Here is a 23935-nt window from a genome sequence, read left to right as displayed (position 1 = left end):
GGCGCCCGGGAACCCGCTCGGAGAATGTCTCCGTCCCACTCCTCCTCCGCCTGCCCCTTTGCCGCGCAGCCCTCAGCCGGGAAGGGCCGCCGCGCAGCATGGCGAGCCGTTGGCTGCGCCTCGCCGCGCTGCTCGCCCTGGGCGCCTGCCCCAGCCTCCAGTACGAGGGTAGGGAATGGGAGGAAGGGGTGGAAGGGAAGAAGGGAAGGGAAGGGGGCGGCGGGGGCCGGGAAGCCCCCCGCGGCGGGGTGGGGAGCGCGGCGGCGGAGCCCTCTCCCGCCGCCGGGCAGGGGCCGCGCCTCGGCCCGGGGCGGCGCTGTCCCTGAGGGGCGCCCGGCCGGAGGGCCCCGGGGCCGGGAGGGGCCCGGCTGCCCCTTCGCTCCCCGCTCGGAGCGCTTTGTCTCGTCCGCCGGCTTGTCCTTCCCCTCAGCTCCAGGGGAGCCTCGCAGTCCCGGGTTTTTCGGCGCGATTCCAACTTCGGTCTGTTTTGGGGTTTAAACGGGCGGAGTGCAGGTTGGCGGCCGCCCGTCGCGTTTTCACGCGGGGCATCCCGTTTGCATCTCCGTGCCGTTATCCTGGCAAACTTGGGGAGAGAGGACACCCACTCCAAGTTGCTCAGGTAGAACAGAGACTCTGTGTTGTCCTGAATGTCAGAGTGGGGAGCGAGTATATGTCTGATCTACCAGCCTCGGCTTCAGGACCTTGGCACCTACAAGCCATTCACCAGCTTTTGTTGCCCGTGTGTGACTGCGCACGCAGAAAGACAATCTCAGTTTTCAGTGTAAAAAAACCAAAAGGGTGAATCTGTCTGGGTTCTTACACTGATGGTGATAATAAGTATGCTTATGCTATTTCGCTTCTAATTACTTGCATTTGCTTTAGCAAAATTTGAAATAATCTGAAATTTAGGTCCATTGCCATTGCAAAAGGAAATTGGCATGTAGATCTGTCTCTCTTAAAGCAGCTGCATCTTGTCAGATTAAACACTGCTGACTTGGTGGACATTGCAGGCAAAGCCAGTGTAAACTGACGTGCAGTGGTGGTTTAACAGGTGTAGTCAGTGAAATTTGTGGTCAGCACAGAGCCTTCAAATTAATTGGGTATTGCCTCGAGCTGAGGCGTGTTACTGCGGGTTGCCAATGAAGAGAGGCAGTGTGCAGGTGAGAACAGTGCCCAGCACAATTCACAGCTCTGCGTGCAGAGAGCTTCTGTCTGAGGGTGGTACCCGTTTTTTGTATCTAGGAGCTATCCCTACTTAAGACATAGTTCTGCCCACAGAGGGGCATAAAATGGTATAATGATGGCATTTGTGCGTTGAAGTTAGCTTTTCTTATTTTCGTTGGCATGCTTCGGGTGGCTGCTTTCCAACATGAAAGATGCTGGAACACACGTTTATGCTCTTTCTTCACAAAACACGAAGGTATTGGACACATCAGTTGCTAAATCAACAAAGACAACAGAAGTTTCTGTCCTGGCATTTCTCTGAGGACTATTGTACTGCCAAACTCTCTTTATTTTCTTAGGAAGATGACTGAATGCTTTACTTTGCGGTTCATGTGAATGTTAGTCTTCAATTAGTTTGCAGAGGATGCTAATATCCTGTCCTCTTTATTCCTAAAAGGCCAAATGTAACTCCTCCAATCTCAGAACTCCAATTTTTGCATGTAGTCTTCAAGGTGGCTGCACAATAGCCTGCTTGTTTCAGCTTTCACTCATTTGAAAGTCCAATTTTCTTCTTATGCTTAGTGTTAAAGGCTCCAAAGAGCTTAAATCATAAGCAGCTGTATTCGCAAACCCTAATAGAAAGTTTTCATGTTCTATTTTCTTGGTTGTTTGGTTTTGTTGTTTGGTTTGGTTTTTTTTTGTTTTTTTTTTTTTTTTTTAAATAGAGAAAATATATTGTTTCAAATCTTTATTCTCAATATGAAATCTAGTGAAACTGTAAATAGATATTTTCTTTAGTGGTACCATGTTGGCATGTAACTATGCACATTAGGTACAGGCTGCCATTAAGTAAGCTAAAATGGACTTCTTCAAAAAATATCCATGGGATGTGTGTGTATGTGGCCCTCCCGAATGCATTTTATACATGCATGTACTTTAGTGAACTGTTACTAGGAACTCGACGCTTGACTATTTTGTAGACAAAGCCAAACAGTCTATTTTGGATTCATACAAAATGCTTATTTTCAGTAGTAGGTTGTTACCTAAACATAAATAGTCTAATCAGCTCTTGAATTCATAATTTGATAACACTGAAGTTTTTAGTGGTAGAACATTTGTGCTCCATAACCCAAAGACTATGGTGAACACCACACTGAATGGAAATATCTTATATGCTGTAATCAGAGTTCTGTGATCAATATTTGATGGCAGGCAGTAAAAATCAAGACAGTATTCTGTCTGTGAAAAAGTCATTGAATTAACTACCTCCTTAGCATTAGAAAGGCAATTGAAAAATACTTGAATGCTTAAAATTCTTAAAATACTTGAAAACTTTTGAAGCAGCTACAGTGTTACCTGTAACTGTAGTTTAAAATGTTGAAAGGATGCCCATGGCCTTTTTACATTGTTCCATTCAAAGCTGACGATGCACTGACGAAAACTCTCTGATGGCACCACTCAAAGAAAAGTCTGTCAGCTTTTCAAGAACATGTTAGAGATGCACCTTTTGGAAGTTAAAACAACTTCCTTTGGGACCTTTGAGCTCTAGTTTCTCATGGTTTCTCATCAGGTGGTTCTACTCCTCCCAAAGCTTTTCCCATTTTTTTCTTTTTTTTTTTTTTTTAGCTGTGAAAAAACAGTGTAGGTCCTTACCCTGTTGGGCTCAGGGAGAGTACTGCTGACCATCCAGTAGTGCTGGGTGAGGGTACAGCTGTACATGCATACGTATAAACATACAGAAATCACTTGTTTGGTGTTTTGGGTACATGGAGATGAAATCAAGTGGCACTGCATGGTGTGAGACTGTTGGACTCGTGTCTTTACACTTTTAGTAGATGAAAGGAAAAGCTAATTATGATAACATTAATGGGAAGCAGTTACGCTGCATTAAAAAAGAAATTGCACATTGGAAAAGGATATTGGTGTGAAGGGACCATGAACCTCAAGAGAGATGCCATTAAAATCACTTAAAGACTATGTAATATTATAGAACCGTTTTCAAAACTTGTATGAGAATTAATTCAATGAAAAACAATATATCTGTGTGGTGTGCTTGTAAACACATGTATATGTTTGGATTAGATATGAGTAGACGGAGGTCTGTTTGGTAGTGGAAAGGGTAACTCTTCTCAAAGTTGCACTGTAGAGCAAGGAGTGCATCTGTGAGTGAGACTTGAGTGCTTCAGAGAGAGGCAGTCCTCCCCCAATTGAGTTTGTACTCTAAATAGACAAAGGATTGGAGGACAAAACTGAAGGAAATAAATATTTAAGGTTGTCTAGAGTCATATGGCAGGCTTTAAAAAAATCTGGCATTGCAATTAATAACTTGGTTTCCACTCGTAGCTCTTATCCATCAGACCAAGCTGCAAAATGTTCAAGAAACAGTCTCCAGGCCCCTGAGCAGCTGGTGTTCTGCGTTGCCAAGGGTGGAGCCGGTTGTGTCAGCTGAGGGTTTTTTGGTTTTGGTGTTTTTTTGTTTGGTTTGGGGTTTTTGTTGTTGTTTGTTGTTTTTTTGTTTTTTTGTTTTTTCTCCTCAAATACAGCTTGCTATCTGCCTATTAATCTTAGGTGACAGTCTGTGTGGAAGTACACACGGGATCCGCTTGTGTGCTTTGTTCTGTGGGCACCAGCCCCTGAGGCGGAGGGCGCTGATAGCGAGCTCGGGGTGGACACAGGCCCGGGTGCCGTGCGTGCTGGCTGAGCACGGAACAGAAAGGCAGCGGCTGCCCTCAAATTGCTTGCAGTCCAAGTACAAGACAAAAACCAGCACGTGAATACAAGCAGATAAGTATGTCCTAAGGCACAGCTTTATCCAAAGAGTTGTGCTTTGGTTGGGTCAGCTCCCTCTAAATAAGCTCCAGTTGGCTCAATGGTTGCGTATGAATGAATAAGACTTTGAGCAGTAGAGAAGCCTGATAGAAATTACAGCCTCAAGTGACCTCAGATGCAAAAGATATGTCATGTTTATATCAATAATGTTAACTCCTCCCCTGGCGCTGCTTTCCTATCTTGTCGTGTGAAATGGGCCATCTTCACAAGCTGTAATAATTCCCTACTGAAAACTCCTGACGGCTTTAAGCATTATCAAAGCACTATGTTTCTTTCTGAGTGGTCCTTAAGTAATCAGATCATCGCATCCTCCGTGCTAGGACTGCTCAGACTGCTCACTCTTCAACAACACCTGGGGCTTCGGTGCAACTGAAATCTCTAGGGTGAGATCACATAAACGAAGATTGAAAATCAGAAGATTTTCTGAGGTGCTTTTGATGAGTTTCTCAGCTATCCTTTTTCTTGTGGTGAAATACACTTTGCCAAAGAGCACAGGCTAACTAACTGCATGTAAGAGCTTGGTTAGTTAAGTGTAGGCAAGCATTGTAGATGATACAGGAGATGCAGTAGAACAATCAACAATTCCTTGTGCCAGCAAGCTATTGTATCCCTTTTATAGTTGGTCCACCGCAGTAGTAAATGCGAGCAGACGTGATACGGGCTTCCTGAACATCTACAGTGTATAAACGCAGTGTTTATAAAAACTTGCACTTGAGATTGCCATCAGTACAGGTGGGGCTCTTGTCTGTGAAAAGTGTGAATGAGCATATAACTTGGAATATCAAAAGCGTCAGTTCTTAAAAGTTCGGTAATGTTGAGATGTGTTTTACTGTAGTCTCCTCATCTCTCAGACACTTGAGACCAGTAGTTGCAAATAAAAAGGAACATTACTGAAATACTTTTTTTTTCCTCCCACTGTAGATACATGAATGAGATGAGTACCAGTGGGGTCAAATCTGTGGCTGATGAAGGTACAGGGAACAAGAATTGGTTTGCTGTTGTATCAACGTTCAGTTAATATGCCACTAGGTTGAAAATTCAAACTGCATATATGCTATATAGCCTTAGACAAGTTGCATAGAGTTACTTGTTCTTCCTTGCTTTTCCCCAGTGGAGATACCTGTGTAAGAAGTCTACTATGTAGATAAGGTATAAAAAGTCTCCTACATAGATACTGCTGTCCACTGATTTACAGGAAGAATGGCGTTTGGAAATGGGCATGACTTTCAGCCCACACTGTCAGATGTCTTGATGCACAGTTGATAAACCATAATTGACTGAAGGCAAGAGAGTGTGTGAGGAACATCATTTGCATGGGTGTGCGGTAAAGACACGAACGATAAATCCTGTGTTCTTGTGTTTTTTCACTCCATGTTGGAATTTCTTGCAATTCAGTTACCACAGGCAGACCATCTTGGAGGGGTCACTGAAATAATTGATAAGGCACTAACTAGGTTCTCTAGTATCTTATAAGATGTATAAAAATATACTCAACTTTTTAGGTACTAATGTGTTGGTGCTAACTCTTGAGACCTGTACTGTGCTGCCATATGTGAGATGAGGTAGTGTAAGGGTCCCAAGACTGTCTTCACTGGGAGAAACTGTTTCTGAGGGAGGGGTCCCCAGCCCACTAGCGTGATTGTTTAGAGTGGAGAGCAATGAAGAGGCAAACACCAGCACTCCCATCCCTCCCTACCTTCTCCTTCCTCACACTACTAATCTTTTGTCTGAAAAGCACATCAGTGATCTAATACTTAATGAAATTGTAATGTATACTGTATTGTAATATACTGTAATTTAATGTTATCAGTCTTTGTGTTTTTCATGGTACTTCTGTGAAGCTTCTGAAGTAGAAATGTTTTTTCCCCAGCTGGGGTAACAAATTATATGTTCCTTTAAATACTTGGCTAATTTTTCTGTTTCTGAAATGACTGTGCTTGTTGGTTGGTTGGTTGTGTTTTGTTTTGTTTTTTTTTTAATTTGCCATTTCAAATTATGTTATATGTTAAAAATTATGGTATGCTGGAGATCATCTGTTTCACAAGGCGCTCACATTTTTTTTTAGCGCAGTAAATGAACAGCTCATCATACATGGCTGACCAGCACTTCTCTGCCACTGTTTCTAACTATGGATTATATTTAAAGGAGCACTGTTAAGATTGTTCAAACTGAAAATTTATGCTTCAGTACCTTGAAAGCAGCTCCAAATTAGAGGTTTTAAGTTTAACTATTCTGATCTTTCCTGTAACTTGAAATAGCCACTTAAGAGCTCTGAGTTTGAAACCACTTCAACTTGTCATTTGGCATATCTTTACGTGAAGAGGGAAAGGATTTTTGTATTTCTTGAGACTCATGGAAATAAATTAAATTTCCCCAAGTTAATACACATAGGAAGCTCAGATTTGCCACTATCTTCCTTTGGTTTGCCTGAACAGTCTTGACAAGATTTTGTTGTGCTTGAGGAAATAAATGGTGTCTTTGCCATGTACATAGCTCACAGAAATGTGGGAGGAGTTGTTACATGGAGAGTAAAGCTCTCTCAAGTGCAGCACCAGTATGATAAGAAGTCCTTCCCCTAGACACCATTATCCAACTAGTGTTTCTTGGCAGCTGCAGGGATTTTTCCTGAGGGAAATGTCTAAAATTACATCCCCCTCTTCAGTTCCATGAAGATGGAGGGAGAACGTGTTTAGCGTGGGAGTGCTTTAAGAGCCTCCTACCAGCATGCTGAAGTGAGTCTGTCAAAATACCTTGGTGCTGGACTACTGTTAAAATGAAACTTTCCTGCTAAAAGGCTTATTTGAGGAGAAAATGTTGCTCATGGGTTCTTGCTTGTTTCCTGAACAGAAGTTACTGGACTGGCTGTGCTGCAGTTCCCTGGTTTTGCTGACTAGCCTAGCCTCACCAATTCCTGATTTTTATGTTTCGTGCTATTTTTGTGCTTTCTTCTCTAGCACTTAACAGGTGCTAACTTGCAAAAGCAGCTACTTCATGTTCCTTCATATCCCTCTCAACAGCATCTCTTTTCTGGTTACTTTTGGGAGTTGCACTTTCCTTCCAGAAAATATTAGACAACTGTGATCTGTTTCTGCTGATCAGGGTGGACTTCCATATTCTCTCCTTGGCTGTTCTGGCCTTCCTCCTGCCCATCCCTGCTGCCTGACTCCTGGCGTGTAAGACCTTGGGCAGGATCCCTCACCTCAATCCCTGTTTGTTCAGGTGCTGATGCGGGAGGGCCCAGGTCTGGGCCCTGGCCAGGGCTCCTGGGCACGTCTGCACTACAGGAGAGATTTCCAAAATGGCATTTTCCCAAACCTGCTCTAATTCTTGTTTTGCATTGCTGGAAACGTATCTTCTTCTCTCAACCAGGCAGCAGTTTTCAACTCTTTCCTACTGTCTTGCTTGCATTTTTTAACTTTGCTCTTGACTTTGAGGCGGGCTGCCCAGCTTTCTCATGTTGCCCCTGGGTGTGAGGAATGTGGTGGTTCCACATGTGATCTTACTGGCAAGTTGCTGCAAAACCCCCAGGAGAGGGAAGCCACTGGCGAGGCCAAATGCAGACATGGCGCTCATAAATTTATCCAGGATGTCTTCCTTTACTCTCTTGTGCTATTTGGTGTGAAATAAGCACTGAGGGTGGAACCCATGTCATTGCTTTGGATGGTGCTATGTCTTTCAGCTGGCCTTCTGTGGGTCTTTACTGCCCTGGTTTCATCTGTCAAGCGTTAGCTCAGCAGTTGGGAGAGCTGCTCTCCCCTCGTGGCAGTGTGCAGGGCAAATTACAGGCTGGGAGAGGGAAACATCCCCAGCTGTGTCAGAGCACTGAGCCTCTGCCAGCCTGTGCAACTCAAGCTGGGGGCAGCTGGTAATTTTTGACAAAGGTTTTTTGCTGTTTGAGCAGACACAGTTTGTATAACTTAGCGCTTTTTGCTTATTCAATGAAACTGTGTCTTCATCTGAGAACAGATGATATCCATGGGGTTTAGGCTACCTACTCTGAGAGACCAAGTTTTGCACAGAGCTCAAAAAGAGATGAGAATGCTTGAAATGATGCATGTTCTGGGTTGCTCTTGAGAGACGGGTCATTATGAGCTATTTTCAAGGGGGGAAGGGGAAAAAAACCTGCAACCAAAACATGCAAGATGAGTATCATAAAAATTCTTGATTGCATTCATTTGTTTGAAAGTGGTGAGTAAATATCTACATATGTGGATATATATCTTTGAATTGTGTAGTTTTTGAATTATGACATGCAGCTGTGTCCTTCGGGGGAGTCACAGAAGAAATTTCTGCAGCTTTGCAGGAAAATATATAACAATACATTTTATGTAACTGCTATCTTTTGCTCCAGATCTTGCAGTGGGTAAAAACATACATGTGTGAGAATGTTCCACATATGCAATTTGGATTATTTAGAAGTTTGTGTAATAAGGAAAGTTTTTTTGAAGATTCTGAAATTGCTGTGGCCTTGTTACAGAAGGAAACCCCCTTTTTTTCCAGTTGTGTAAAATTTAAAATCAGTCACAACTCTGAGTAGACAGGTTTTCTTACAATTTGAGCGGTGTGATTGAAGACATCTGATTTTATTCTTCCATACTTCTCGCCCTCTCCTTATTCTTTTCAGGAAATGCCATTGCCGTTTAGAGTACTGGATTGAGTTGTGTTGTACATGTATACACTAAGAATAGCATTACAGTTCAAAAGTAGTCATGTATGCAGTCTTCTCCAGCAGTGCCTTGTCATGCTGTATGGTTTACCCAAAGCCTACACTTAACCAGTGTGGCCAGGCATCATGAGTCACTTAGCAAAGCCTGTCTCCTTTTAGGCCGTACCGTGAGAGTTTTGACCTCCTAGGGCCCGTGGTCCATCCTGGTGTCCCTCTGAGGTCTTTCGTCAGGCTTCCTGACACAGACTGGCCAGATGGGGGAGACGCTGCTTCTGACTCCTGCCTCAGAGTTAAGTTATAAGCCTGTGCCAATTACACTTTTCTTCGGAATTGTCAACTTCAGGACAAGACATTTAAAAATAATTACTTGATTCAGATCTGCCTGTCTTTAATCCATCCGTTGTGGCTCTCTAGTTACACTGTGTCACTCATAAGTAAAACAGGCCAAAATTAACATGCCTCTATACAGCTGTTCTTGAAGATTAAAACCACATTGGCTCGCAGACGTTCACTGTTCTGAGGTGCCCAGAGGCAGATACCAAAAACAATATGCCTGGTGCTGAGTTGCAGTGACAGTGAAATGTTTAAATAAAAAACCTAACCCAACAAATAATAAAAAGGTCTTTCCCGTCCTTTACTGTTTGGGGAAAGGTATGTATGCAAGTGCCCTGTGCTGAAAGAGAGGTACCTTTCTTATTGCTGTAGTAAGGAAAAAAGGGATGACTTTCTGAAGGTGTTTTTTGTGAAGGCATTTGACTGGTAGTTTGCTTCAACTCTGTACCACTGATTTCTTTTTGTGCCGTTAGGCAGCTGATTAGCCTGTGCCTCCATCCCCTTTGTAATATAGTTTGTTTGGAGAGCTTTGACTGAACACCTTCATATAAGGAGCAGGTACTGTTATTGCTATTGCATGTGCAGTGCATCATGTTAAGTACAATTGTGTGGGTGTGTTTAGTTACAGAACTGTTACCTGTGCCTGGTGATGGTTCTGGACATACCTGTGTGCTCTTCTGGCTAGTCTTTCCATTGCCCTTGTTACTGCTTCAGTTACAGCTTCCAGCTGTGCCTCCATTTCGGTAAGTATCAGGAACCGCATTTTGAGTTTCTCATTGATACTTGACATTTATCATAACGAGATAGGAAATACGTGTCTGGGAGAAATGGGAGATAATAGTAACTGTAAACTTGATTTGACTCTGAGTTCAAGGAAATTTCCTGTGAAATGCATCAAATCCTGAGTAGTTCTGTAATAACAGAAGGCAAGTTTTGTATAAATGTCAGCAGTGCTGTTGGTGTATCCCCAATACCTTTTTGTCCTTTCCACCAGCACACTAGAAGTTTGCAGTGGTTAACTGGCTGACAACTTGTCATCCTTTTGGAAAATATGAACACCTGAATTGGTTTTTGGCTCTGTTTTTAAGAGAATTGCTACCAATTGGGGATTCTGTGCCTCCTTCCAACTGAATGTCAAAACTAAGAATAATAAACTGTACCTTTAGATGACTCCAAGGTATTTCAGACCTCTTGGGTACCAGTAACAGCTCAAGACGTGCACTGCAGCCCTGTAAGTCCTTTTGCTTTATTCTTATCCAGAATAATCCTTTGCATTATTTTTGTCGGCCAGTTTTTAGGGAAATCTTCAATATGTATCATACTTATAAAATTACCAAGACATTTTAGCTATAGCATACATTAAAAAAACATATACTGTGTGTGCAGTAAGAGACAATGTGTAACTCATCAGAAAGATAATATGATTGATTTATAGCTAACTTCCCTGTTGGAAGAGTAAACCTGTTTGCCAAAACAGATCAGTATGAACTGAAAATAAGTCCTCCGTTTGAATTATAAAATATTTCCATATTTGTAAGCCACTCACAATGAAAATGGGGTTTGATTAATTTGCAGCGGGTGAATGTCCTCTCTAAAGCACAACCCTGGCCTCTCTTTTCTACCTTTAACAAAGCTATTTTGTATTGCACAAAGACAATGAGGAGGCGGGGCAGGGAACAGGAAAATTCATATTGTAATACATGACACATGAGAATAAATTAATATATTAGTAATGGTTTTTGTGGTATAGAGCCTGATGGCTCTCAGGGTTCCAGTTCACACTAAGTCATGTCGTCCAGAATGTTCTCAGTCTCTCTTGGATGAAGACACTGTGGTAATTGGGACTGACAAATGGCAACAGAAGTGCGCAAAGGGAAGACATAAATAAGACCTTGTGATTGCATAGATCAGTTATTGCACAATTTAAATAAACTTCAACTGGAAAGCCCCGTGTACCAGTACTGTTCAACAAACTGCAGGCTCTCCTCATCACCCTCCTCCTAAGCCCTTGTGAGAGCTGATGCAGCAATTTATGTTTTGGATTATGTTTGTTCAAATGGTTCTTTTAAAACTGTCCTATTTAATTCTTAGTCACTTAGTCACTTCTAGTTTCCACTGTGGAAGGAGCTGTGAGGAATCCCTGCCATCGCAGTGAAATACTCTGTGTGTGTGTGTGAGCAGGGGAGGAGGAAGGCTTGGCAGGCTGCATGATCCACAGCAGCTTACAAGTTCATACAGGGTTATATCTCTTTTGGACTTTTAGTTTTCAACTGCCTCCAATAAGAGTGCTCCAGCCCCGTAACAAGCTCCTGAAAATTTCGGAAAGCTGGATCATGATTTACATCGGGGATCTGGCTGATGGACTGGTCCTGCTAACAGCTTCTTGCTGCAGCGAGTTGGTGAGAGATGGTTGAAATGACCTGTAATACAGCTGCTTTTTCCCAGAAACCGATTTCTGTTTTCAGAGCTGGCTGGGTGAGGGAGTTGGACCCAGGGAGCTTATTGTCTGATCTCGTTGGAGGTTGCCCTTGGCCTGATTTCTTACTGGCAAATGTTGACTTGTCTCAGGCTGCTGTTGAACTGGTGCCTTTGCAAATATCTTTGCAAATAAGAGATGCTGAAAAGCCTGTCCGCGCAGAGGGGCAGAGCGGTGAGAGGCAGATGACTGGATAGCTGCCATATACAGCTTGTGTAACCCCTTGCCTTCTGCCAGGAGTTGGTGCTAAATGTAACATCTCGTTTTCTTTGATGTAAAAAGGCCGGTACAGGGCTATATAAAGAGTGGAGGAGTAATGCTTATTGTCTTGCACACAAGACACACCGCACTGTGGAACTGATTGCACAGCATGTTTCCAATTTTGCATATCATAGCAAAATTTCATAAGAAAGAAGGGAAACTTTAAATCATGAAAAGAAATCAACAAAACTCAAAAACATATTTATAGATAGGCAAGTGTGTGGATCCTTTGCTTATTACTTGGACTATCTGCAGTGGAAATCCATGTGAAGTCTTTCACCATTTTTAATGACACAGGATCAGATTTGCAAGTAGAAGGTGAGAGCACTAAATCAAAGAACACGAGCATTTGATTTTATGTTTGTGCCTGGGTGGTCCAAATCATTAAACCTTTTTCTAAAAGCTGTGCAGTCTCTCCAGCTGAAGAGATTTTTTTTTTTTTTTTTTTCTGTGAAACATTGTGCCTGGTAGACATACATAGAAAACTGTGGAGTTGATGTTTTTTGATTATTTAAAAAAGAAAAGAGGAGGAGGGGATAGCTTTCAGATTTCTCATTTCTACATAGAAGACTTCAGGGTTAGTTCTGTCCTGGTGCTGTGAGGGCTGGCAGTGGGACAGGGAGCTCCCCCAGCAGCCTGGGGGCAGCGAGCAGAGCTGGCACGGGGGCAGCTCCCGCTGCAGGGACAGGGAGGCTCCCAGGCCAAGCCAGGGGCCCCGATGGACGACAGGCTGGCAGGGTTGGAGCTGGTGTGAGCATTACGGGGAGTGATAAGTCTCACATGTTTGACCTCCAGCTGGATTTTGGGTTAAATTCCACATTATTTACAGTGTATTAACTCTTAGTAACAATTCAGGCAATAGTTTATTTTTTCTGTGAGAATTATTACTAGTTTAATACTTTTTGTGTGGATTTTTTTTTTTTTTTCCTCCACCACTGTATTTGAAATGCTCCCTTTTTACATCTGTATCTCCGGTCTGTATGACACTTGCAGGTTGCCAGTCTGCCTTTAATGGCAAGCCCTGAAATCTCATGAGTTTTTCAGACTTTGATGCTTCTCTGAGGAGGAAACAGTGAGAAATGCAATGGCATCCCTATCCTGTCTTTGAGACAAAACAACTGACCTTTGCAGTATGTCCTCAGTTTCTTTCAGTAGCATAATATTTTAACACTGAGAAGAAACTTGGTGTGGCAAGAATACAAATCCATAAATAGGTTATTTAAAAATGACTGCTCTCCTGTGAGCTTGGCTTGTTCTTTCTGAGAGCCTCTAGTTGCCATCTTCAGGACATTTATGAAACGTGAGCAGTTTTTCAGTACTAAACTGCCTTGTGGACAACTCAAATGCATAGAACTGGCTATTAAAGGATTATATCCTAATTAAGTGAACTGTGACCTCAGTAATTTGAAGCTGTTTGCCAGCTTGCTTGCTGGAGCTGGTCATTCCTGCCAGATGTTGCTCATCAATGCCAAGTATCAGCCCCCCGAATGAAGGGACCCAGAGCGTGTCTGTCCTTAGGTAACGCAGCTGCACCGAATACAGCACGATGTTGTATTTCCCTCCTTAGCCCTGCTGCTTCCCAGCACGCCCCGTCCTGATGTCGGGGAGACTGGGGCTGGACCTGGCGCTGCATTTCCAGGAGCTGAAGGAGACTGGGCATCATCCTTCTTGCTGAGGACCGTGGCACTGGACACACCCTCTCAGTATCTGCTCTTGGCCTTGCCGGATGGGAAGGATGGGGGGAGGGAAAGGTGTCCTGCTGGATATTTGGTCATGATATGGTGCAGGCGAGAGGAGGAAGGAGGTAGGCACACATGGTCACCGTTGCTGTCACCCCGCACTAGCTGGGGATGTACTTCTGGTTTCTGCTTTCACTGCCTGGCCGTGTGGTGCGGAGGCTCTGCTGAAGCTGGGAGGGGTTGCCAAGGGAGAAGAAGCTCATGGCATTTACTGCAATGACTGGGAAAAATCATGCTTCCATCCTGTCTTCAAACTCATACCTTTTGAAAAACCTACAGGTTGGTCACATATGCATTCCCCTTCTCTCCAAAAAGGTTTCTTTTAGGGTCCCATTTTAGGTCCTCCAGTAATCTCTGCTGTTTCTGGTAGTGGCAGTGGATTTTCACCGCCCTTCTCCCTCTCCTGAAGGAGCAAGGTGTAATTCTGGAAATGTGGATTCAGCATGTTGGGGTCATTAATTTCATTTAAGTTATTATATTGGTATTGCCAGGTTTCTCTTTGCCTTAAACCAGCAGTTAGGGTTCTAAAGACAGGAAATTTATGTTGATTTCTTCTCATTTACTTTCTAGTTTGTGTTATTTGAAGCTTCCAAGCATTGTTTGGCAGTATGGCTATATACTTTTTTTTTTAATATAAAGCTAATGAGTCTCACAAATCATGTAATTTCAGCAGATATATAATTTAAAAGAATCACCAAAAGATCAAAGTCTATTGTATCAAAAGCCATCAATCAGTATATTTTTTGGTAATACTTTCGTGGTATGCATGTATCATTAGTAAAACTGGAACATCTAAGCCAATATTCTTACAAATGACCTTGGTAACCACTCTTTCAGAAGGAAACTTGTTTACTCTCTTGTTTTTGATAGAAGTGAGAACTTCGAGAATATCCTTCTAATTAGGAGCTGCCACTGACATTAGTATTAATGAAAAATGAGCAAGGATTTGGAGGGAGTATCTCAAATGTTCCTTTAAAATCTAATCAACATTATTTTATGCTGGCTGTACCAAAAGAACTTCTGACTCTACCTTAGGATATGATTAACATTTATTATTTTAAACAAAATGAACAAGCCAGTTCTCATCAGTTGGTTTCTATAACTTCTGTATTTTTGACTGTGACCTCCTTATTAAATACTGTTTGTTTTGAAGCTATTTTTAATACTGGTCTTCAGAGTTCCTACCTCCTGAGTCTTGACGGCAGTTTTTTACTTCTTCCTTCAATTGCTTAGTTTGCTATTAAATTTTCAGTTGCTCTGCACCTCTTTTTTTTTATTATTTTTTAAAATTTCCACCTGTTTTTCTGTCATCTTTGCTCAGTTTTTGATCTGCTGACTGCCCTATGTGGCTCTGAGTTGTTCCTTTTGCTCTCCCTCCCTAGTGTAATGTCTGCTTTTTCTCCTTCATGCTGCCTTTGCAAAGCACTAGTAAAGCATGAAGAGTCCTGGAGCCCTTAGAAATATCTGTTTTTCTTCAAAAGAAGGACCTCCAGTATTAATTCCAACAGCCCTTAATGCTTTCGTCTGTTTGCAGGGTGTGTGCAGATGTCAGATAAAATAACAAATTTTCTAGAGCAGGGACTTTGTAAACCGATGTTTACGCTTCTAGTTTCTCTAAAAGGAAGCTGCTCACACGGAAGTGAGATGTGAAGTATACTGTGGCAGACTTCTCCTGGGCTGCAGTCATATTTATTCATAAGAAAATAACTAGTGAGAAAATGCAGGCTGGCAAGCTGAAGCTAACTTAGGGAGAAGTTCTGCTTGAGCCAGTTGAGGATAATGAGCCACAGCAGAAGATCTTTTTTTTTTTTTAAAAAAAAGTGGTGACTTAAGCAGAGAAGATAAAGAAAACTTGCACAGGAGGGAAGTCCTCAGGGTAGAAGTCCTCAAGGGAGCTTGCTGCCAGCATAAGGGTTTACAGTAGGTCTGTGTCACTTCTGACACCGCGTGGTTCCACTTACTAAAGAGCAAAAGGAAATCACAGTCAGTGCCTTCACATTTTTCCACTCCCCTTCTGTTTTCTAGGAACTTATTGAAGAGTTTCCTATGGATTACAGGCAGCTCCTGATACTAGTTTTCAAGTGTTGGTGTAGTGTCTGATACTTAAAGCTGAGATTTTTTTTCCTCATAAAATCTGAAAAATATTTTTTAGATGGCAGATTCAGAAATAACACGTGACTCACGGATAAAGAGAAGAGTTGTGTATCTTGTGCTGTAGTATTAAAAGTTAGGTACGTAGATGTGCCTGTTTCCAGTGTCAGCATTTAAAAAAAAAAAAAAGAAAAAAAAGACTTCTTCCATCTGTCACTAATTCAGAGTAGATCAGGATTGGTTTTCAGTCTCTTTTTTTGAAAAGTTAGCCCAAAGTCCACTGCAGCTTGTCATTAAGGAGACTTTCAGCTTAAATGTTCTTTACTTAACCGGTTACTAGTAGTTCTACCTCTTTAGTTACCAGTAATACCTCTTTTCAGTCCCTTATTGGCCTTCTATAGGTAGCCTCCTGTTTTTCTGCCTTTTCAATCTGTTCCTAAAATGTAAGCCTACACTAGAGGCCCTATAATATCTTAATATAAAGAAAGAAAAGCATATCAAGTATCTTCACAGGAATTATTTCTCTGGATCTTAAAAGACAACAATTTCATCTATAAGTGGTAGCAATTTTTTGCCTCTTTAGAGTCCCAGTTTGCTTTTCCATCTTGCAGCCTTCTAGTGCATCTAATAGTGCGCCTGCCCACAGTGTACCCTGCCATCTCATCCTTTCCTCATTGAAGAAACCTGTGAAACATTGTGTTTATGTAGGGCTTTATGTGTAATTCAGGCTTGATTTGTTATAAACTGAATTTCATAAATTTCATGAGAAAAGTCTAAAAGAAAAAACAAACCCCAATTGCTTCTGCTTAGCATGGGAGGTAGCAATGGCCTGTGAGAGCCCATTGTGCTAGAAGGGTTTGTGCCACAGGCAGGGGCTTGTCCTCAGGACCTGCTGTCATGATGTCGGTGTGCCCTGCCATCAGGGGTGGAAACCACTGTGGCATCAAAGAGTGTTCGTCTGAACAGGGTTTCATCTCAACGCCTGCGGTAGTCTTTCACCCATTTAGGTAGCCTGGACACGGACTAGTCAGTGTGGCTGTTGTGTGAGGGTGGCTGTTGACTTCACTGGTACGCAGCTTACCCGCTTTCCTGGAGGGCTCCAGCCATCCCAGCTTTTAGAAGATTCTGATGAGACCAGGTACGCACAGCTGAACGATGCTGTTGACAGACTTGTGCTGCTTTCATTCAGTGAGGTGAAAGCTCTCAAGATCCCTGCCAGCCCATCATTTCCTCATGACTCTAAATTCACACATCAGTTTGATTTTTAGGACGTGCGAGTAAGATCCATCAGCAAAGCAGCTTTGGAAAGTGCCTCTGGGCACTGGTCACACATATTCATAGGGAATCACGCAGTCTCCAAAGCCCTGGCAGAGGAGGAGGTCTTGCTAGCAGGGTGCAGGTGGGCAATTCTCAGCTCAGGCTGCTAAACCACTGTGGAGAAAAGGGCCAAACATACCTCAGCAGTAGTAGTGCTGTGAGAAGCTAGCCTAGGAAGCAGAGGGCAGGTTGGAGATGTGCTGCAGGGTTATAAAATAGCTGGAATTTCCTCAATTGTCTGAAACTTCATGCTGAGGGAGATTAGGCTGTTGTGGTCTGTTTGACCAGTGACAATGCTGTGAATAATTGAGATGAGCTGGTGTCTGACAGGATGGGACAGAGCCCGGGTTTAGCTGTAGACAAGTATTAGTGGTGGACGATGCTGTGTGAGAGCAGCAAAGAAACCAGTAATGCTTACAGATGTCCAGACCACAAGCAACATGTGGACAGCCTTTACAGAGCCTCTTGTAGTTCATCAGGCAGAGAGTGCAAATTCTTCTGTATCAACAGCTGCCTATATTTTCCATGCACAACCCCATAGCTGCTGTAAATAATGAAGGCTTTGCTTTCCTGATATGCTTAACCTCTGGCTTAGCTGTGTATGTGCTCAGAATAGCAAATATGTTATTATGCAGCATGCAGCTGTGGTAGCTGTGTTCTATGTAGATGTAATGCAGTCTGTTTACCTTCCTTAAACCTATTGATTAAAGAATTTACATTTTAGTGTTGATAACACTTTTCGTCCTTTATTTGGTAACAGTCTGTGGTACTGTGACTGTTCCTGATCATAAGGAGAGATGCTGCCAGTAGGTTTTTTTTAGCATTATTTATTGAAGAGTTCCTTAAGCAAAAATCAAACTTTGAGTTCCTCATGGCCTGAACAAATGAAACATTTTTCTCCAACCTTTTCCCTGTTGGTCTCCTGCTGGCATAAGTAGCTGTCATTCCAAATATTCAGAGATTTCATTGTTTGCCTGACTTTTGGGGCTTTTATTTTGTTTTGCTGGATTTCAGTTTATTGCAAGATCCTTATCAGGTGGAGCCCTTTAAAAGAAAGGCCAGATGCTCTTGGGCCTTCTCTTGCCAGTTTAAAAAAATCACAGAAGCTGACTTCTTTCTCTACACCTAGTTATTTAAATGTTTGATTTGGCAATGAGTCCAAACAAAAAATATTGGTCATGCCGAAAATCAGAATTTCATGAGAACACTCTTCATGTATGCAATGTTCAGATTTTTCACTTTGAGCTAAGCTCCCAGCTTAAGCCCTGTAGCCCATCTACTTGATGAATCATTGTGATACCTCGTGGATTGCACTGCTCCGCAGTCAAGGGAATGTGATCTATGTGGGAAATAAGGAACAACACAGGAGATGACTGATATTTCCCGTGAAGATGTACCAATGTCAGCTCCCAAGTATATCTTCATTATCTAGTTGAGCTGCTTTTTTTTTTTCCACAGAAATCAACACTGTATTTTAATAGCAAAGGCCTTTCATCCATTTTTGTCTAGATTTTCTTTAAATGAATTTTCTGTTGAAAACCAGCTACATATATGTATATGTATTTTACAACTCTGAAATTGCGTTATAAGCAAAAGTTGATGAAATCCTCACTTCCCATTGAATCACACAAAATGTCACATCACAAGAGCAATCCAGAGCAAACCTGAATTTCCAGAATTAGGATTCTGGAAATGCCTCATCTGTTTTCATTGAATGTAAGGACATAATTTTCATTAAGGATATTATTTTTTTTACAGTTTCAAGTGATAGTATTTAAAAGCAGTTACCCAAGGCCTTTGGTCGTTTTATGTGTGTATACTGCAAGCAGTATTTGAATACATCACTCATCCTAATACTAAACACACAATTATAGTAAAAGCAAATGTATTTGCAATGGAGCAAGATACCTGGGAGCAAGCAGCCTATGACTGCACTAAGGTTCCTGGACCATATGCATTGTTGGCAAAGGTTTTTTGTAGCCTCTCGTTAAGTCTGTCAGCTTTTCCCTTGACTGTTGCTGTGTTACAGGACTTCTGCCTGGGTTGAGTCAGAGCCACTTGAACAACTTCCACTTTTATTGCCAGTATGCAGAGTGAAAAATAAACCAAAATCAGCAGTGGAAAGTGTTTTGCTTTGGATTTGCTGTATCTAAGATATCTACATATGTATATAAAAAGAAGCAGAGTTGAATTGTACTTTACAGAGTTTTTCTGGACTAACGTTGACTTCTTTGTCCATGCAGTTTCCATCCCACCACTGACTTTTGTGAGAATAAGCTGCATGGGCATGGTTGCGTACTTCTGGATATGTGACTTCATTGAAATGAACGAGACACCTTGTGCCAGTAGTGTTTTCTTTGTCGCACAGTATTTGCAAGCACTTGAAATTAGTTTTATTTTGTTAGCTGACTTCTATGTAAGCAATAGTTTTCTCAACATGTGTAATTAATCTGTTTTGAAACACCTTCATGGCTTGGTGTCAACTGCAGAGGTTTTTCATAGTCACATTGGGTCACAGGGAGGAGGGAAGAGATTATCTTTTGGGAGAACTTGTGCCTGCATTTTCCTAGTCAGATTCGTGATTTCTGTGTAATTGGATGGTTTTATTTCACAAAGCATAAGCTACTGTTGGCATGCAAACTCCAGACATCTCTGACCTCTTTTGAACTTGCTAATTCTGAAGCTTTCTGTTCTGCATTTCAGTTGTGCTTTCATTATGACAACTTTGAAAGAACTGGTCTTTGATGGAATCTTGTATGAAGGATCTCTCTTGAAGCAAGTCAAAACCTGTGCTTTAAAACATGGTGTTTGCATCTTAATCAATACAGAGACACAGTGAATTAATCTGTGTATAGCCCTGAGGGGATCTTCTTGGTATGGGATTACTTTCTGTGCTTGAAAGACCTTACACCTGTGAGGAATAAAAGCACAACAGTGGTGTGGATCTTGTGGGTGTGCATGGAAGCTCAAATATGTGCTATTGTGGGTATTTCCATAAGTACAGGCAGGGAAATTTCTAAATATCCCTGGAAGTTAATCATCTGGGCTACTAAACTGCACATAGGATTATTAACTTGGTGTGGATGAGTGAGCTGTGTTTGGATTCAGGAACATGCCATGACTGTCTTGATATCCTCTGTTTATCAGTTCACAACAACTCTTGCTGAATACAAGATTGTCAGGTTTCTGTGGTTTAACTTGCTTTCCCGTGAATTACAACGACAGTTGGGACTACTGATTGAGTCAAGCAGGAGTCTGAACAGTGGTGTGGCCAGTGGGAGCATCCTTTGAGGAAAGAAGAGGGCAGATGATACCTTTTGAGTTACTGTGCATGTTGAAGACTGCTTAACATGAGCAGTTGCCATTAGATTCTCTACATTTAAACGCGTTCATTAATAACAGTTGCGTTTCTGTATCAACCCGCCTGTAGGAAGATTCAAGGCGAATTAGTATCTCTGGCTGTTTATTAATTGATTTGGCTGACCCTTCCTCTGCTATTTGTTCTGCTTTGATTTCTGTAACAAAATAAATCTTACTTCTGTTTTTTTGGTTTTGGTTTTTGTTTTTTGGTTTTTGGTTTTTGTTTTTTGTTTTTTGTTTTTTTTTTAAAGCGTTATAGACCAGATGCAACAAAACACCAGAGTGTGCAGGGAGTTTTTCAAGAAATACTGAAATCCCAGTGAAGCTAATGCCATTTATGCATGGGCTTGGCAGAACTGGGGCATAATGTTAAACTGGTAAAGAATGAGATGAAGAACCTGGCTTTCCATTTTTACTACCATCATAAAATGAGTGCAAGTATTTTTACACACAAAGTAGAGCCCTCTAATGGGAAGGTCATGACCAATTTTGGTGCCTTTTCTGCCACTTCATGTACATCTTACAGTCTTCTGAGGTCTTAGTGTGACCTAGCCTTGCCATATTGCAAGAAACTCTGCAGTCTGCTGCACATAAAGCTAAGTTTTTAAGTTCATATGTTTCATATGGCTTCAGGTACTGTGGAATGTAAAACTCCAAGGCAAAACACTGGAGGAACTAAATCCAGATGTTACAGACTTATTGGTGAAAACTGGTCATCCTCTTCTTAGACATTCTTAAACTGATCAGCTGTTTGAATATGGAAGGAATTCCAAAGTGCTCTTCTCTTTTTGAAGGATAGATCGCGTGTGGAATAAGACTTTCCTTTCCTCCCAGTATCAAGAGTAGTGCGTTCCTACAGACCAGAGAAGATTTCATCTAAGCTCATTTAACATATATTGCTTCCCTGTGTGCAACACACAGTGTCATTACAACTGGTTTTTGGTTTGGTTTGGTTTTTTTCACTTCGTTTTCCTTTTGGTTATTCTGTGAAATTTGCCATGCAGCTGAAATTGGAAATTGCCACTGTATTCTTAAGGCTGTTTTTTTTCTGTTCTCCATTTCTGAAACACATATTTGAGTAAAGTCATGGAATCACAGAATGTTTTAGGTTGAAAAATACCCTTAAGATCATGGAGTCCAGCCATTAAACTAGCACGGCCGAGCCCACCACTAAGCCATGTATCTAAGCAGCACGTTTACATGTCTTTTAAATACTCCCAAGAATGGCAACTCAACCACTTCCCTGGGCAGCCTGTTCCAATGCTTGACAACCCTTTTGGTGAAGGATCTAAATCTCCCCTGGTGCAACTGGAGGCCATTTCTTCTCATCCTGTTGCTTGTTACTTGGGAGAAGAGACCGACAGCCACCTCGCTACAACCTCCTTTCAGGTAGCTGTAGAGAGTGATAGATCTCCCCTCAGCCTCCTTTTCTCCAGGCTAAACAACCCCAGTTCCCTCAGCCACTCCTCACAAGACTTGTGCTCCAGACTGCCCTTCTCTGGACATGCTCCAGCACTTCACTGTCTTTTTTGTAGAGAGAGGCCCAAAACTGAACAGTATTCGAGGTGCAGCCTCACCAGTGCCGAGTACAGGGGGACAATCACTTCCCTAGTCCTGCTGGTCACACTAGTTCTGACACAAGCCAGGATGCTGTTGGCCTTCTTGGCTACCTGGGCACACTGCTGGCTCATATTCAGCTGACTGTTGACCAAATTGGTGCTATATTTAAGCCTTCAAGCTTCAGTAGAGCATAAACTGGAATATTGACTTTTGCTGATGATTTTTACAGTATGTACCTCAATTTTAAGTAGTCATTATAAACCCTGAGCAAAAGAGCCTGAGAAAGGAAGGGAAAAAAAAAAAAAAAAAGGCTTAGGAAACTCAGTGGCATAAATTGACAAAATAGTATCACCTAAAAAATGTGAGCTTTTATAATGTATTCTGCAGGACTGTAAATACAGTATATATGAAACTCTTTAGTCTGTCTGGTGCTAGACTAGGAAGGAGAGCACCGCTGTTCAGAAAAAAGCCCTTATTCCAGCCTAAGTGCTGTAGCCTCTTGTACTTCAGTGCCTGAACTTGTTCCGTCTCAGAACAGTAAACTGTAAAAGGTTTCCGGTAGGTTTCATGAACTATACTGTTGCTTTCTTTAGCTTATTTTCAGTTGCTCCAACTCAAAGTTGAGAAATTGCTATGTCCGTCCCAGGAAAAACAAGTTTGCATAGCTATTCTGCCTCTTATAGCCCACTTTCCTTCTTTTTCCCAATTATAAAGGATTTATAGCACAACAGCATGTTAAGTGTTGTTCATGGACTCACCTGTGTATGCAGTGCTTGCCTTGGCATGTTCTTGTGTCCTGATTCTGCCAGCAGACTACACAGGTGACCCTTTGCAATGGGGAGAGGAGTCTTGTATGTGTGACCCTAAATTTGCCCAGGTGAAATCACTCATAATCAGTGGCATCAAACAGTGGAGCACCAGAGTTCTCATTCCCTTTATCCATGCAGGTAATCCCAACAATTTTGGTGAAGATCTTACAATGAATAATTCTGCTAAGGTTTATGAGCAGTTGCAGGCTTTAATGTTATGATTCTCTCTTACTGGTACTTTGTTTTTCATTTTAACTTCTTTTTAAATAAATCTTTAAGCCTTCTACTGGTATTGATTTTTCTTTCGTGCATTTTTATTATTATTTGAAACCTTCCCTTGCTGCTGCTTGTCCAAATTAAAAGAGCCAGTGAGATAATAATCCCTATAATCTTTGAGAAGTCGCGGTGATTGGGAGACATCCCAGAAGTCTGAAAGAAGGCTAATGTCACCCCCATCTACAAGAAGGGCTTAAAGGAGGATCCAGGAATTCATAGGCCCATCAGTTTTACTGCAATCCCTGGGACAGTTGTGGAATGAATCCTCCTGGGGGCTATCACAATTCAAATGAAGCATGTGATTGGGAAAAGCCAACATGGATTCACCAGGGAAAGTCGTGCTTGGCAAACCTGATCACCTTCTACAACAAAGTAACCTGCTGGGTTGATGTGAGGTGAGCAGTGGACATTGTCTATGTGGATTTTTCCAAGGCTTTTGATGTGGTTACCCACAGCCTCCTTCTAGGGAAACTGATGTGTTAGGATCTGGACTAGTGGTGGGTGGGGAACGGGCTGACAGGCCGCACCCACAGGGTGGTGGGAAATAGCCCTTATTCAAACTGGGAACCTGTCACAAGCGGGGTCTCCCAGGGATCGATATTGGGCCTAATCCTGTTTAATATCTTCATAAGTGATCTGGATGATGGGATCAAGTGTACTCTGATGAAGTTTGCTGATGATACCAAACTGAGCGGGGAAGGGGACACCTGAGAAGGGAGAGCCACCCTGCAGGAAGACCTGGATAGGCTGGAAGAGGGGGGCTCACGAGAATCTTACAAAGTTCAACAAGGACAAGTGTTAGGCCTTGCACCTGGGAAAACATAATGAAGGAGTGCAGCACAGACTGCGATCTACCTGGGTGGGGAGCAGCTCTGTGGGAAGGGACCTGGAGGGTCCTGGTGGACAAGCAGCTCAATATGAGTGAACAGCTGCAGTGGCGAGGGAAGCCAGCAGGATGCTGGGCTGCATCAACATGGGCATCACCAGCAGAGATAAAGAAGTCGTCATCATCCCACTCTATTCAGCACTTGTCAGGCCACACCTGGGATACTGT

The 23935-nt window shown here is 42.3% G+C and overlaps 1 protein-coding gene across 2 annotated transcripts in view; it reads left to right on the top strand.

Moving 5' to 3' along the window:
* Window positions 1–23935, top strand: part of SRPX (sushi repeat containing protein X-linked) — a 50618-nt gene continuing 26683 nt past the window's right edge. For both annotated transcript variants that reach the window (XM_042788824.1, XM_032992779.2), the window contains exon 1: window positions 1–168. In XM_042788824.1, the coding sequence (XP_042644758.1) occupies window positions 99–168 (70 nt within the window). In that variant the 5' untranslated portion in view covers window positions 1–98. The remainder of the gene's footprint in view (window positions 169–23935) is intronic.

The sequence above is a fragment of the Tyto alba genome, unplaced genomic scaffold, assembly GCF_018691265.1.
Source record: "Tyto alba isolate M040663 unplaced genomic scaffold, T.alba_DEE_v4.0 Super-Scaffold_14, whole genome shotgun sequence".
Lineage (NCBI taxonomy): Eukaryota > Metazoa > Chordata > Aves > Strigiformes > Tytonidae > Tyto > Tyto alba.
Note: the sequence above shows the minus strand (reverse complement) of the source record. Positions and strands in the feature narration are given on the sequence as shown.